This window comes from Archocentrus centrarchus, chromosome 4 (assembly GCF_007364275.1).
Source record: "Archocentrus centrarchus isolate MPI-CPG fArcCen1 chromosome 4, fArcCen1, whole genome shotgun sequence".
NCBI classification, from domain to species: Eukaryota; Metazoa; Chordata; class Actinopteri; order Cichliformes; family Cichlidae; genus Archocentrus; species Archocentrus centrarchus.
The window spans coordinates 6,726,999-6,739,996 of NC_044349.1; the positions used below are offsets into that span (position 1 = coordinate 6,726,999).

A 12,998-nucleotide genomic window follows, 5' to 3' on the forward strand; every position below is an offset into this window, starting at 1 on the left:
TTTCAGCACTGAAGAACACATTTTATTCTGAAAACAGTCCAGCTGCCCCATGCTAAAATTCACATTAAACACATAATGCAACATCACATAATTACAGTATCTTACAATGTCACAGTCATTTCAGGCCAAATGCAGCCATCAGATGAAACAGTGGATATTATCATATAAATTAAAGCTGCATTTTTTAAAAATGTAAACTGGTGCAAACATCAGAGAAATGCAAACTAGGGTTTAATGGCAGGTGCGTTTGACTCATACAGTGTTCAACTGGATATCATGACAGAAAATGCTGTTGGTTTAATGTAAGGTAAGAGACGCAGAGTTAAGTGTTTGGACTTTGAATGCAGTGGCATGAGGCACCATTGCTCAAAATACCAAATTCTAATGGCATTGGGAAGAAGGTGCAGGTAATGGCTCAGTGATGAAAACATTAATCCCATCTGCTCGAGACAGTCTGTGCACTGTTTGGAGCATCATACAGCATCCGGCCTAATCATTCCCGCTTCCTTGTTGAGAGCTCTCAGCGGGACAACGCTTTGCATATTCCACACTTGCCCGTTAATGTTTATGCTAAGAATTTGCATTCAGCTGTTTTGTACTGAGGTAGTGCCCGCAATGAACATTGTGCGCAGTCTATTCACAGTCACAGTGGTAAACAAATGACTCCACGACTGGGTGTCTAGTTTGGCTAGGACTTAATGTGCTTGGCGTCTCTTTCAGCAGCTGTGCACAGATCTTTGTAGAGGTCGGAGCTGATAAACCTGGGGTACGAGTTGTTCTCCATCAGGTTGTAGATTTTCCTCTGAGCTGCCAGGAAGCTAGTTGCAGTCGGCTGGTGGAGGCCCTGCACAATGGCGTTTCTGGTGTGGAAATCCAAGTTGATCTACAACCAAAGAGAAACATCCTGAATGAGCCTTTGACCCCCATTTTAATAAAGAATATCTTTAGTGCTGCTAGTGTATGAATTCTGATTAAAATCAGCTTGAAGAAAACAAACAAACTGAAGCCATCTGTTAGCCGTTACCTCCTTTGGAGCTTCACTTTTAATGAACTCCTCATAAATGCTGTTGGCCTTGGACGCCAGATCCTTCTGCGATGTGAGCTTCTTGTACTCCTCGCAGGCTGACCAAAACTCAATGTTCTCTTCGCAGAACTCAGACCTCAGAAACATACAAAAGGCGGTTTTCCCATCTGTGGGAGAGAGAGATGAGAAATATTAAAAACTTCTCCTGTGACACCCACTGGATCTTTGCCCATTCATGTAAGGTAAAAGGAGAGCCAGCTTTGTTTCACTGACACCCATAAAGAGCTTTCATTCAGCTCACAGTTACCGTGTGACCTTTGAGACTCTTCAATATAACAGATGAGTGAATGATACTTACATTTATGACTGAGCAGCTTGTCAAGCGACTGCGCCCATTGGCTCACGTCATCCACGCTTGGCCTGAGGGTAAAGAACACAAGTCACGTAAGAGATAATTATAGTAATACGTTGGTGAAGCATCATTGTGAATTCCTTAAATTGCTTATCACAGTTGAGTGTTGCTGATCATGTAACATGTTACAAGAGTGTGTTGCTAACTATTACTAATTACCATTTAGAATAGAATGCCTTTATTGTCATTATACAGGATGTACAATGAGATTGGAGCATTTACTGCTCTCGTATCCTTTCCGTTTAGAATTTAATGGCTTATTTGAGTGAAATAGCAGCGTAGTTGTACAAAAATATATGTGCATGAGTGAGAAATATCCCAAAACTCGATTCAGATAAAATACAAATCAACTGTGTGTTTAAAATTAAATGCATTTTATGCACAGAAACTATTTATAATTGTAAAACAAACAGGGCTTACCTGTAGTGTCTGACTTTCACGCGCTGCAGTACTGAAGAGTTTGTCTTCAGGAGAAATCCTATTCTGTTCCTCCAGTTATTCCTCCTTTAAAAAAAAAAAGGTGGTTCACTCATCTGCTTTATAGACGTGCAATTCTTTTACAAGGACATCATGACCAGGAACATCCTCATTAAACAGCACATCAACTTACTTTATCTCCTTGTCCGTGGCCAGCTCTGTGGGATTCACGTAGTCTGTAAATGCCATGTTTGGGGTTGACACACTGCCGAGATTCTCTCTCATCGTTCAGCACTCCTCTCTTTCTCCCTCTTGACTTGTCTGGCAACTTTATAGTTTTTCATCCCAGTGAGGCGGAACTAGAATGGCAGGTCTTTAATGCGATTGGCTCTTCTTGTGTAAACAACAGCGCTGCTCTGGTGTGACTCTCGGCCCGAGGCAATGATAGCCTGCCGCTGCATAAACATTCCCTCCCCGAGTGACCTGCGGGCTTCCATTTTTAAGAGTAAGGTCAAGATGTGACGTGTGTGGCACACTCAATGCCCCTGTTCCTAAAATAAAGTTGTGTTGGGAGAGTAATGGAACGTTTCTCTCCTTTTTCTCTACCCCCCCCCCCCCCCCCCCCCCCCCAATGTTTATAGCCAGACACATTCGTGAAGTCTTTGAGGCTGTAAGTTGCAACTTGAAAACAAAAAAATATTTTTAACTGAATGAAATCTAAAAACAAGAACAACAAAACCAATAATGCAAGTACAGCATGTTCAGCTTTAAAAGTTCTCTGTCAGTAACAGCATAGGCATACAGGTGATTCACTGCAACTTTGAAACACTACCCAGAGTGTTCATGTTTAATGAATTACTCATAGAGGGTGTGGATCAGTCAATCCGCATCAGTGGCTTCTGTCATGATGGGATGTTCAGATATGGACAAGTTGGAACAAAGGTGATGATGCAATATCCTCTTACCTTCCTAGGTAAACATTGCATGTGGGTGCAAGGTTTTAATTCCTCTCATTTTAACTTAACAAAAAACATTACTAGAATCAACCAGTTCACTTTGGGTGGTTACCTCCAGTATTGTTTTAAAGGTCAAAAAAGGTTACTTGTTCTTAAAGCGTTCAGAGGATAGTGGTACCTGCTTTACTTGAAATGTATTTCAGTCAGTTAGAAACACACCAGTTAAGGAACTGGCCATTTATAGCAAAGGGTTGCAGGGGCTAGATTTAGTGGATAAGGCCGTGCCTTTTGAGGGAGCTCTCAGAAGGATCTGAGCTGCAGTAAAAGCTGCTGCTAAGGAAACTGATCCTCCTTCACCAAACACACGCACAAACATGAGATCTTATTAAAGGGAATAACGCCCAAAACTTCAACACCAGAGGAGGAGATGTGAGTGGAGCTGGAGCAGGATTAAGCTGGCATGAAGATATCAGCCGTCACACTTGAAAGATTCAAGTTATCAAAGGATGACGATGCTGACTGATCAGAAATGCGATTACATAGCACCAATGAGGTGTCTGATACTAATCAAGTTGCGTTTATTGTCTGGAATCTTCCACTGATACTCGGATAAAACATGAATAAAACATGCACACAGCCACCAGGAGTGCGCTCATAGGTTTGAATTTCCAAGATTGGCATGTGCTTAGATTAACAAAAAAACAGGCTTAAAATGAAATGTATTTCCTGCGAAAGCTTAAGACAGACTGATGCTCAACAAGAAAAAATGGCATCCAGGTGACTTAGAGTCTTATGGCCTTAATCATTTATAACTTTAATGCTTAAAACAGTTTAAATGTGTGATTTACATAAAAATGCCAGAAAAAAAAATGTCTCAGGAAAAGTAGCCATCGGACAAAAAAATAAAGTGTTGGTTTTACAAGGCTGTAACATGTTTGTTTCTGCTATAAATGTGGGTATTTTAACATGGACGTTTATGAAGATTGATTTGATATTGAAGCATGCCTCAAGTGGCCGAAGGTATTCAGCCCTACTATGTTGGCTTCATTTTTGAACCGCGGAGCTAGCCACTTGATTATAACATATGTAATTATGCTATCTTAACTTTGATATATTCAAGTAGCATTTCTTTTTTTTTGTCCATGGCAGAACTGAAGAACCCTTTCAATAAGTTTCATGTAACCAAATATAACCAATATTTGGAAACATTAACGTCTTTAGCGTTCAGTTGAGCTTGTAGGTTGTCCGTGTGATGAATGGAAGTCAAACATGTAGCTCTTCAGCTGCTAGCATTTTGTTTTCTAGCGAGTGTTTAAAAGCTTTGCTCCATCTAGCTCAAAGATACATACACATACACATAAGGTTATTGTTTGATCCCTTTTTCACTTTGCTTTCTGTCTTTTTATAATTTTTGTCAAAAAGCTCCAAGCTAGTCCTGGAAACAAAATTGATCTGAGCGCAACTTTTAGCCAGAAAAAAAAAAAATTAGAGGTTGTTAGCACCACAGAGCTGTAGAATCAGATGTTTTCTATTATATTTCATTATATTTGTACCATAAATGACCTAACTCTATACATGGACATATATTAGATTTAGCTACTATACACATAGAATAAATACTTTGTTACTATGAAAATAACTGCATTCAGTCTGTAAACTAAAGCTGATCCAGCTTTAGCTTAGGGTCTAGTTATATAATTGGATACGTTACTTATATTAATGAAAGAACATTTTGTTCTTGTTACGAAACATGCCAGCCACGTAAAAACCTGCGTATCCTTCCACACTGTTCATTTTCCTGTATTGATACAAGTAGACACATAAAAAAAGATGAGTAACTGCTAAACCCACAGGCCCGGTTTTTATATACAGTCTTAGAGTCACACCACCTTCACGTGGCACCAACCCTGCCATTTTTCCATCCACTTGCTGTTTGCATTCAAAGCTGTGGTCATGAAAATGTCATGCTATTGTAGGTACAGTCTGCCTGCATGACTCTGTGGAAAAGTAAAGGAAGAATAAAAGAGAAGAGCTTCCACTGACAAATATTATAAGTCTATGTTATGATATATACCTGAGCAGCGATCAAGTGGGAGAAGTACAAAAATAACGTGATGGTCCAGTTGGTTCATCCATCTGGACAACATCTAATGTATTTTAAAACTGTCTGCTTGAGAAGGTCACCTGTTAAGCTTAGTGAACTCCTTGTTCTGGGAAAACGGGCTGAAAATGACATCACATCCCAGAAACCCTAAAAGAACGTTTCTGCGGTGGAACAGGATGCACATATGTAAAGTATCCTCACATTTTGTCCTACAGTATCTGTGCTATATTGCATCTGCGTCACCTGCTCTGTGCTGTTGTGATTATCACTGGCCCCTCTCCCTCTTTCTCAGTTTGGAGCTCCACTGGGTGAAAACATGGTGCTCGCCTCATGTGTTTATTATGAAGAGCAGACAGTGTGTAAGCAGCTGTCTGCCTAGAAGTGGATAAAGCGCAGGGCCAAGTTTCCATTAAGGCACGAGTTGTGTCCAAAAGGGCCTTACGCAGGAGAAGGTGATTCCCAGCACTGGCTTGTAGAGTTTGTCCTCTTTGTGTTTGGACATTGCATTCGCACTCATTAACCCCTCCAGGTGCTTTTTGCTTTCGTGCTTTATGGTTCTCGGCGCCGAGCCAAGTGCCTAAAGTTAGCATTGTGTTTCAAGTCCTTAAAGAAAGACTTGCTCCAGCTAGTGTATTACTACAGACTATAGGAAAAAAAAACAAAAAAAAAAAACCTAAAAGCCACTCTGGCTGCTTCACATGCACTCAGTCCAAAACAAACAGGTGCTAAAAATAAATGAAAGAAAAGCACTGGATAGCGTCTGCTCTGAAGTTGACTTTCTATTTTAGCAGCAAAGTTTGCTACTTCTGATTAAAGTTCATCTCATAAACACGGGATTAAATCCTGACTGAGCAGCTTCAGCTAATGCGTGCAGACACATTCTGCAAACTAATGCAAGCTACTGTCACCTTGAGTTCATAGTTAGTTTGCCTGCTCTTAATCCTATCTATTAGGAGCAGCTGAACAGGATAGCAGAAATAATTATTGATCTAAATTGTTTTGATCACTAATAAATTGCAGGTTATTTTTCAAAGCAGAGATATGTATTTTTAAGAGATTCAGCTTTATTCTTCATTTGGCGTGAGGATACCTATAACTTCCTTGTCTGCTATTTATGTAATCTACAGAGGTTTCTAGTTCCGATGAGGAACTGATGCAATTTTTTTTCAGAATGCTGCCACTGCAGAGCCAGTTCTGCTTTGCTGACTTTTAAGCATCAGCCCACATGGAGATCTGAACAGTCTGTAAAGTTACTTAGCAAAAGTGAGGTCATGTCCATGGGAAAAAAATTAAGGCGGACAGAACAAGTCTGTGAGATCATATCTTCACATTCCTACAGCTTGTAGAATATTTTAACTCACATCAATAGAATGTTCATTACCCTAATTCTGATATGTGTGAAGGAAATCCATAGTAACAGGCAGTAGCTAAAAAGTGCACTAACCCACAAAGAAACAGAAAATCGATTTTGTATTTATATACTATGCTAAATACAGAAATGCCACAGCTGTACATGTTAATGAAAATCACAGAGCGCATGGAGTACGTTTTGTTGTTAGCGCTTTTTACGCGATTTCTGCGAACCCCTTAGAGCAGTGGTCCCCAACATTTTTTGAGCCACGGACCGGTTTAGTGTTAGAAAATATTTCCACTGACCGGCCTTTAAGGTGCGGCGGATAAATACATCAAAATAAATGATCAGTTCTTGTGCGTTTCCGTCTACTTTATCAGTGAGAGAATAACAATCAGCAATAATAATCAAAGCATCAGTATAAGGACTCACAAATGTCAGCAAATTCCTGGAGGGAGACTGCTGTCGGAATGGACGTGAGGAAATGAAGGAAGTGGAAAAACAGGGACAAATGTGTTTGCAGCCAAAAAAACTGAGGACAAAGAGCGAGGACCAAAAAAAGTCCCAGCTGGCACGGCAGCACACGACCACAAGGTAATTAACACACACAACACACACAGCTACACAAGCATAAATGCGGACATGAGGTCAGACACTTCTGTAGGTTGTGTACAGAGGCTGCAAAGACCCTGCAAGTCTAATCAGTGAGCATCTAACCAAGCTAGCTCCAAAACAGAAGAAGCTTTGGGTGGTGGAAAACATCAGGATGCAGCTGGATTTGACCTTTGACTCCTTCAAAGAGTTTGTTTTTGTCAAACACCACATGTAGGTGTTGTTAATCTACTGCACTGATGCTGGAGTTTATTGGGAGTTTATTGTAGAATTTATTGAGTTTGGGAGTTCATATTTTTCTTTGTTTCTCCCTGTTGATGTTCATGTGTGTCCTAATTATTACACATTTAGCATGTAGTGCTTCTGTCTTGTGAACTGTTGGTTGTTGAATATATTTCTTTATGGTATCATTTGTTGAGTTTTTATTACACAATAGTCACTTTTGCGCATTGAATCTTGCACCTGATAAAGTATAAAAATACTAAAACTAATACTGAAACTAACGAAACTAAACTAAAACTAAGCATTAAACCAAAAATAAAAACTAATAAAAACGAGCAAAACCACTCTGAAAACTAATTAAAACTAACTGAATTAGAGAAAAAAAAGTAAAAACTAACTAAAACTAAACGATAATGTAAAATCCAAAACTATTATAACCCTGAATGGGACCAGATTTTTTTCACCCGAGGTAGGTGAATATCCGATGATATTATTGGAATTAACGTCAGTAAAAATCAGGATCTGCAGAAGCCATCCGACTAGAGTGACTTTGACTTTTACTGACGATTTTTACTGTATAAAGTGCATGAAAAATACAACTCACCATAACACTGAATCAGCGTGAGCCCTGTGCTTGTTTCTGTGTACCTCATTTTTGCTAGATCGTGGGTTGGCTGGGTTCGGCCTCACTAAGCATCAGCGTGCACACACCAATACAAGCTTTGATTTCACATGGAGAGTGGCTGCAGAGCCGCGGTATTGAGCGCGTCAGCTTGATGGCTGGGTCCCCCGCACTGCTGTCTCCGGAGTTGCTAAATATAAATGGTAAACGGACTAGTTCTTATATGGCGCTTTTCTACTCTTGTTGAGCACTGAAATATTTAAACGGGCGTTATGTAGATCAACCAACCGATTTCGTTAGACAGGTACGAAGCATCTGGGTTTAATCACGTGACCAGAAGCGTCTTGACACGTCAAGAGGAAGTCATAGAGGGATGTAACGGAGAGAATCCGCCCATTTTTCAAAATAAATCATCGTTCAGCCTCAGCTAATAAGTAAAACGGAATTAATGTACGTTATTTATTCTTTAAGTCCGGCCCGGTACCAAATGACCCACGGACCGGTATCCGGTCCGCGGCCCGGGGGTTGGGGACATCTGCCTTAGAGGAAGGATGCAGCGCTCTGGGACATGTTGAATGTATGACATGTAAGTGTAAATTCCCTGGTTTTATATACAAAAAGAATTATTGCTTTATCGTATGGTTGGGACTAAATAACCACATAAACAGAAAAGCTGTCAGCCAAATTGTTAAATTGGTACTGAGAATTTTATAATCACTGCATCCCTCCTTAGGATGTAGGTAAGACTCAGTGTGCCAAAGCATTTTCCGCCTCTGGCTCACCTTTTCACTGTGGCAGATTTTGCTAGCTTCAGTTCTGTTCTGTTTTGCACTATGCCATGCAAGTTCACTGTGCTTGTGTCATTTCAAAAGCTAAATTAATGATTGGTGGCACACGGGCTTTATAATTTTCTGCAAGTACAAAGAATATTAGTGAATTTCTTGCATGTTTACCGACATGAGTTTGTACTGTGTTACTGAGGCACTGCAACACAAGAGATCATAAGGTCAAAAAAAGCAGCGACAGCAGTGACCTCTGTAGCGCGACCGGTGGAGTGTGTTACCTGTTATCTTGTGAGTGTCTATGTCCTTTTTTAGACATTGGATGTGTGATATAGCTGGCTTCATCCATCTGTTATAATGATGTCATTATACCACTGAGACAGGTAAATTTTATGTTAATGTTCCTTATGGCTTCATTTATTCCCAGTCCAAGAATGGAAAGTACACGTGAGGTCATTGTGCATGCTCAGTGAATGCTGGTTGTTGCTGTCTCACCACAGGTGTGTATTATAATGTTGTGTGCCTTATTCTTTGTGCATTAAGACTTGATTAGAAAACTTTATTGGCGCCCAGTTTGACACCTTTATGTAACCTTTGCATAAAACTGCCCAGGCTTTTCATCCAGACCTGTTCAGACGCCCTTGGATTAACAGAAAGGAGTGCATGGGTAATGGTCATGTGACTGTTGATACCTTTATCCTAAGTGCTGTTTCCTCAGGCCTCTTCCAGAGTGTGCTTAGATAAACTGAGAAAGTGAAAGGTTTTAACCTCCTCTTTCCTATATTTTTCTGTATCAGGAATGCTGAGACAAGAACTGTAGGTATTACCTTTCTTCTTTAGGCAGTGTCGGGCCCTGGGATAGCAAAACCTCTCCATGGTAACCAATTCTGCTGTGTTGTTGTTTTGGTGTCTTAACAGGAAGTACAGGTTGCTGGCTTACTCATAATAATGAGCCTGTCCAAGTAAAAAAATAAACAGTCAGCCTGTTTTATTAGCACATGCAGTTTGCTCTAAATTTGTCACTATAACTGATAACTTGATGGATTCAGACTCGGGTCCTGGCACATCTTAGACTTAAGGTTCAACTGCAGCAAAAATGTTTTCCAGGTGGACTGACAGAGGATGCAAATTTCCGCACGCTCCACTTTGGAAAGTTGTTCACTGTATTTCATCATCATTATTTATTCATTTCTTTATTGTTCAGTCCCATTAAGCCTTAGAATCATAAAAATCATAGCTGGCAGCAGTGGATGATAAATTTCATCGATCCACAGAGGGAAATTCAGGCAGTCAACAACACAGCGGCCAGCTCTAACCCATAAAAACACAGAAAGAAATACAAAAGGACATGATATTGCTCAAGAGGCAGCCAGAGCCAGTAACAATTCACTGTGGCACCAATAAAATAAAGACAAAAATGCTGTTTACATAGTCGAGGCCAGTACATAGTCAGCACCCATCTACAGACAAAGTCACCAAAAGGCACATAGCAATCACTTTAACTGTTTAGTCAACCCTGTTTTTTTTTTTTAAATGAACTCTAAATTAGCAAATATAAAACTTATTTTACTAACAGCTTATTTGCTAACAGCCAATAATAAGAGACTCTAATAACCATAAAGTATGAAGCTGGGGCACGAGGATGATTAGCTAAACTTATCAGGAAGCCGAAAAAAAACAGCGCTGATAGTTACAACGTGTAACGTGGGAGTATTCTTCGATTTCCTCGATTCCTTGGGTATGATTATAGCCACTGTGTTGACACGGTGAGTCACAGATATCAAAACACCTCTAGAAATGGTTCCTGTTGAAGTTTCAGTTCTATTGAGTTTTGATTGTAAATATCAAAAAGTGTGGGCATGACCTCTAAGCTGCCTCACATCTGCAGTCTTTAGCAACGAGGACGTACAGTAGCAATAATAGAACTGACAGTTGCTAATTTAACTGAAAACACTCCCAGTGCTTCCAAGTAGATTTTGGCAGGGTTTTGCTCAGAGGTTTCACAGCCCTAAAGATCTGACAGACATTTTGAAAACAGTCTGCATTATTCACACTCTTGGCTTTCTTGTTCACTTAAGGCGAACGGAGAAATTACTGATTTATTATCCTCTACTGTTCATAAACAGCCGACATTCACAAGCCTTTGTCGATCCTGCCACTTTTAATGTTTTTTCCTTGTTTATAAAAGCCAAGTTTCCCAGTCAATGCTGAAACCTCATATGCTGTCAAATTTAATACCAATGTTTTGCATATTGCTTATTGGAAAATATGTGGCAGAAGAGTTTACAGGTTTAGCAGCTTCACTGCTGAATTGCTTGAACTGACAGCTTCATTTGTTTGAAATTAGCATGTGGTTTAACACAAACAAGTGTTATTCTCTCTGTTTCCGTCAGTTAAGGAGGTATGGAAGGGGGAGTGGCTCGACACCAACCAGCAGCTAACGTGATAAAACCATGATACATGTGTATGTGTGTGACTTTGGCTCTAATGTAGTCCATATTTCACTCTTATTCCCAACTTTTCATAACCGGAGCGACACTCTTTTATTTAGACCCTCCTAATATTTGCAGAGTGAACTGTGTAACTAGATGTAGTGAATGTGAACACAATAATTAGCATGATTAACCCAAAAATCCTGTTAAAGTGCGTCCTGTATTTGTCTGAAAGTTATATAAATACATACATTTTCTTACTACCTGTCACTGTGGGGTGATTCACCTGTTCTTTGGTGCTTTTATTGGAGACTACAAAAAGCATTTATGGGTAGTGTTTTGTATGTGAAATGTAAGATATGGCCAAAATTGCATAATGAATTCCAACTGTGTGTGTACTGGATGTGGATGTCAACACAGAGAGTACATTCAAAACGCACTCACCCTGATGTCAGTCATAAAGTTAGCCCTAGCAGTTATTAACACATGCTGCATAGTACAGATATTTCTGCACTACATTGCCTGAAGAACAAAATTCCACTTGATGTGAGCCATTGTTCTTGTTGACATGCCTGTATGAAGGTGCACTTTGCCAGCTGAGCCCAGCCAACAGTTTATTTTGTAAAACAAGCACATAATTAAATTGACAACAGTGTTGATGGGGGAGCAGTTTAATCAAAGACTGTACCACAGCACGTCACCTGCTGCTGTGTTGACAAGTGTCCCGTCCTCACTTCCTCAACCACGCAAACCCTGTCGTCGCTTGTGTTTGTGCATGCAGACCCACTTCAAAGGAGAACAAAATAGTTAGCATTGCTCTGGTGGTGCTGATACGTGCATGCTTGTCTGCTTTAGCATACAATTGCTTTGCAAAATGGTGTTTAGTCATGAACTTTGTACAGTAGGTAATAATTTAAGTGCATTTAAGAAACATTTAATTGAACTCGAATTGTGTCTTATTTTTCTGTCTGTTCATGATGCTGTGAAGGGATGAAACACAGAGACAAATCTTGACCTGAGGCAATGCCAGCATTAGATTTTGTGGTGTGATTTCACCTCAGAAGAGTCCACAAGTACCAGGCAACAATCTGGGGCTGAAAAAATAAAAAGTTGCAAGTGCTTGAACGGCCACTTGAAGTTGGCTCATAGACTGTATGTAAAAGATGGACATAGATTCCAATTCTGAAAAGTGAAGCCAGTGTGAAGGGACCTTAAACCTTTATTATTTCTAATGCCCAACACTGAAAAAAGAAATCCATTTGTATAGAAATCTATGAGAAACAACCCTTGGATTTCTTGCTCTGTGGCCTCAGTAAACACTTTCCTGATTTCTTTATGGCCTTTTTTTTTTGGATAGTTTCAAGCCATAATCAATATAACAAGTTAACAAGTATATTTTGTAAATTAAAGTCAGAAAGGGCAGTCTATGTACCTGCTTCAAAAGGGAGTCAAGCCAGAGAGTATGTGAAAATACTGAACTTTAAAGCTGAAAAAATAACACGTTTACAGCTCACGGTATTTCCCCTTACCATAAGAACCGTGCAGTGTTTTTTTTTTTTTTTTTTAAAAGCTCAGCTGTTTATATTTTATTAAAACTTAAAGTTTGCATTATTAAGGGTGTGCCTTCACACTCTTGTCTTAATATGGTCACTTTGGGCTCCAACAAATCAAGATAGTGATGGCCATAAAGCAAAAGCTATAAAATGACAGAACGATGGCTATGCCCATCTTTTATATACAGTCTGTGGCTTGAATATGTGAATGCCTGTAAAATGTCAAGCCTGGAGGGGTGGAGATGTTGAATAACTGGGATCACAACATAGAATTCTTCATGCACAGTTTTTGTTTGGGAAAAAAAAATTTAGAAGTGAACTTATAATTACATAATATGATTATGACCACTCCTAAGTTTTTAATCATTGTGGTATTTAGTAGCATTTGCTTCCATCTGTAGTTTGTCTTTGTTTCCGGCAGAATAGCATGTCACATCTTCAGCCTATGTGAGCCTCGTTAATCTGCTCCAGTGCAGCCCGTTCAGCTGGACTGCATTCCATGAAGGAACAG

The 12,998-nt window shown here is 39.7% G+C and overlaps 1 protein-coding gene across 1 annotated transcript; it reads right to left on the reverse strand.

Annotated features, from left to right (window-relative positions):
- rgs2 (regulator of G protein signaling 2) lies at positions 1–2,176 on the reverse strand. The gene is made up of 5 exons (XM_030727401.1): positions 2,047–2,176; positions 1,857–1,940; positions 1,383–1,444; positions 1,025–1,191; positions 1–883 (listed from the first exon to the last, which is right to left on the reverse strand). The coding sequence occupies exons 1-5, from the start codon at positions 2,136–2,138 to the stop codon at positions 689–691; spliced, it is 600 nt and encodes a 199-aa protein (XP_030583261.1). The 5' UTR covers positions 2,139–2,176; the 3' UTR covers positions 1–688.
- Positions 2,177–12,998: the final 10,822 nt, after the last annotated feature.

Excerpts from the sequence above, each read along its gene's own strand:
- rgs2 (XM_030727401.1), bottom strand. The coding sequence starts at position 2,138 with ATGAGAGAGAATCTCGGCAGTGTGTCAACCCCAAACATGGCATTTACA. Across the intron at positions 1,941-2,046 it reads GCCACGGACAAGGAGATAAA|GAGGAATAACTGGAGGAACA; the intron begins GTAAGTTGATGT and ends TTTTTTTTAAAG. Across the intron at positions 1,192-1,382 it reads CAAGCTGCTCAGTCATAAAT|ATGGGAAAACCGCCTTTTGT; the intron begins GTAAGTATCATT and ends TCTCTCCCACAG.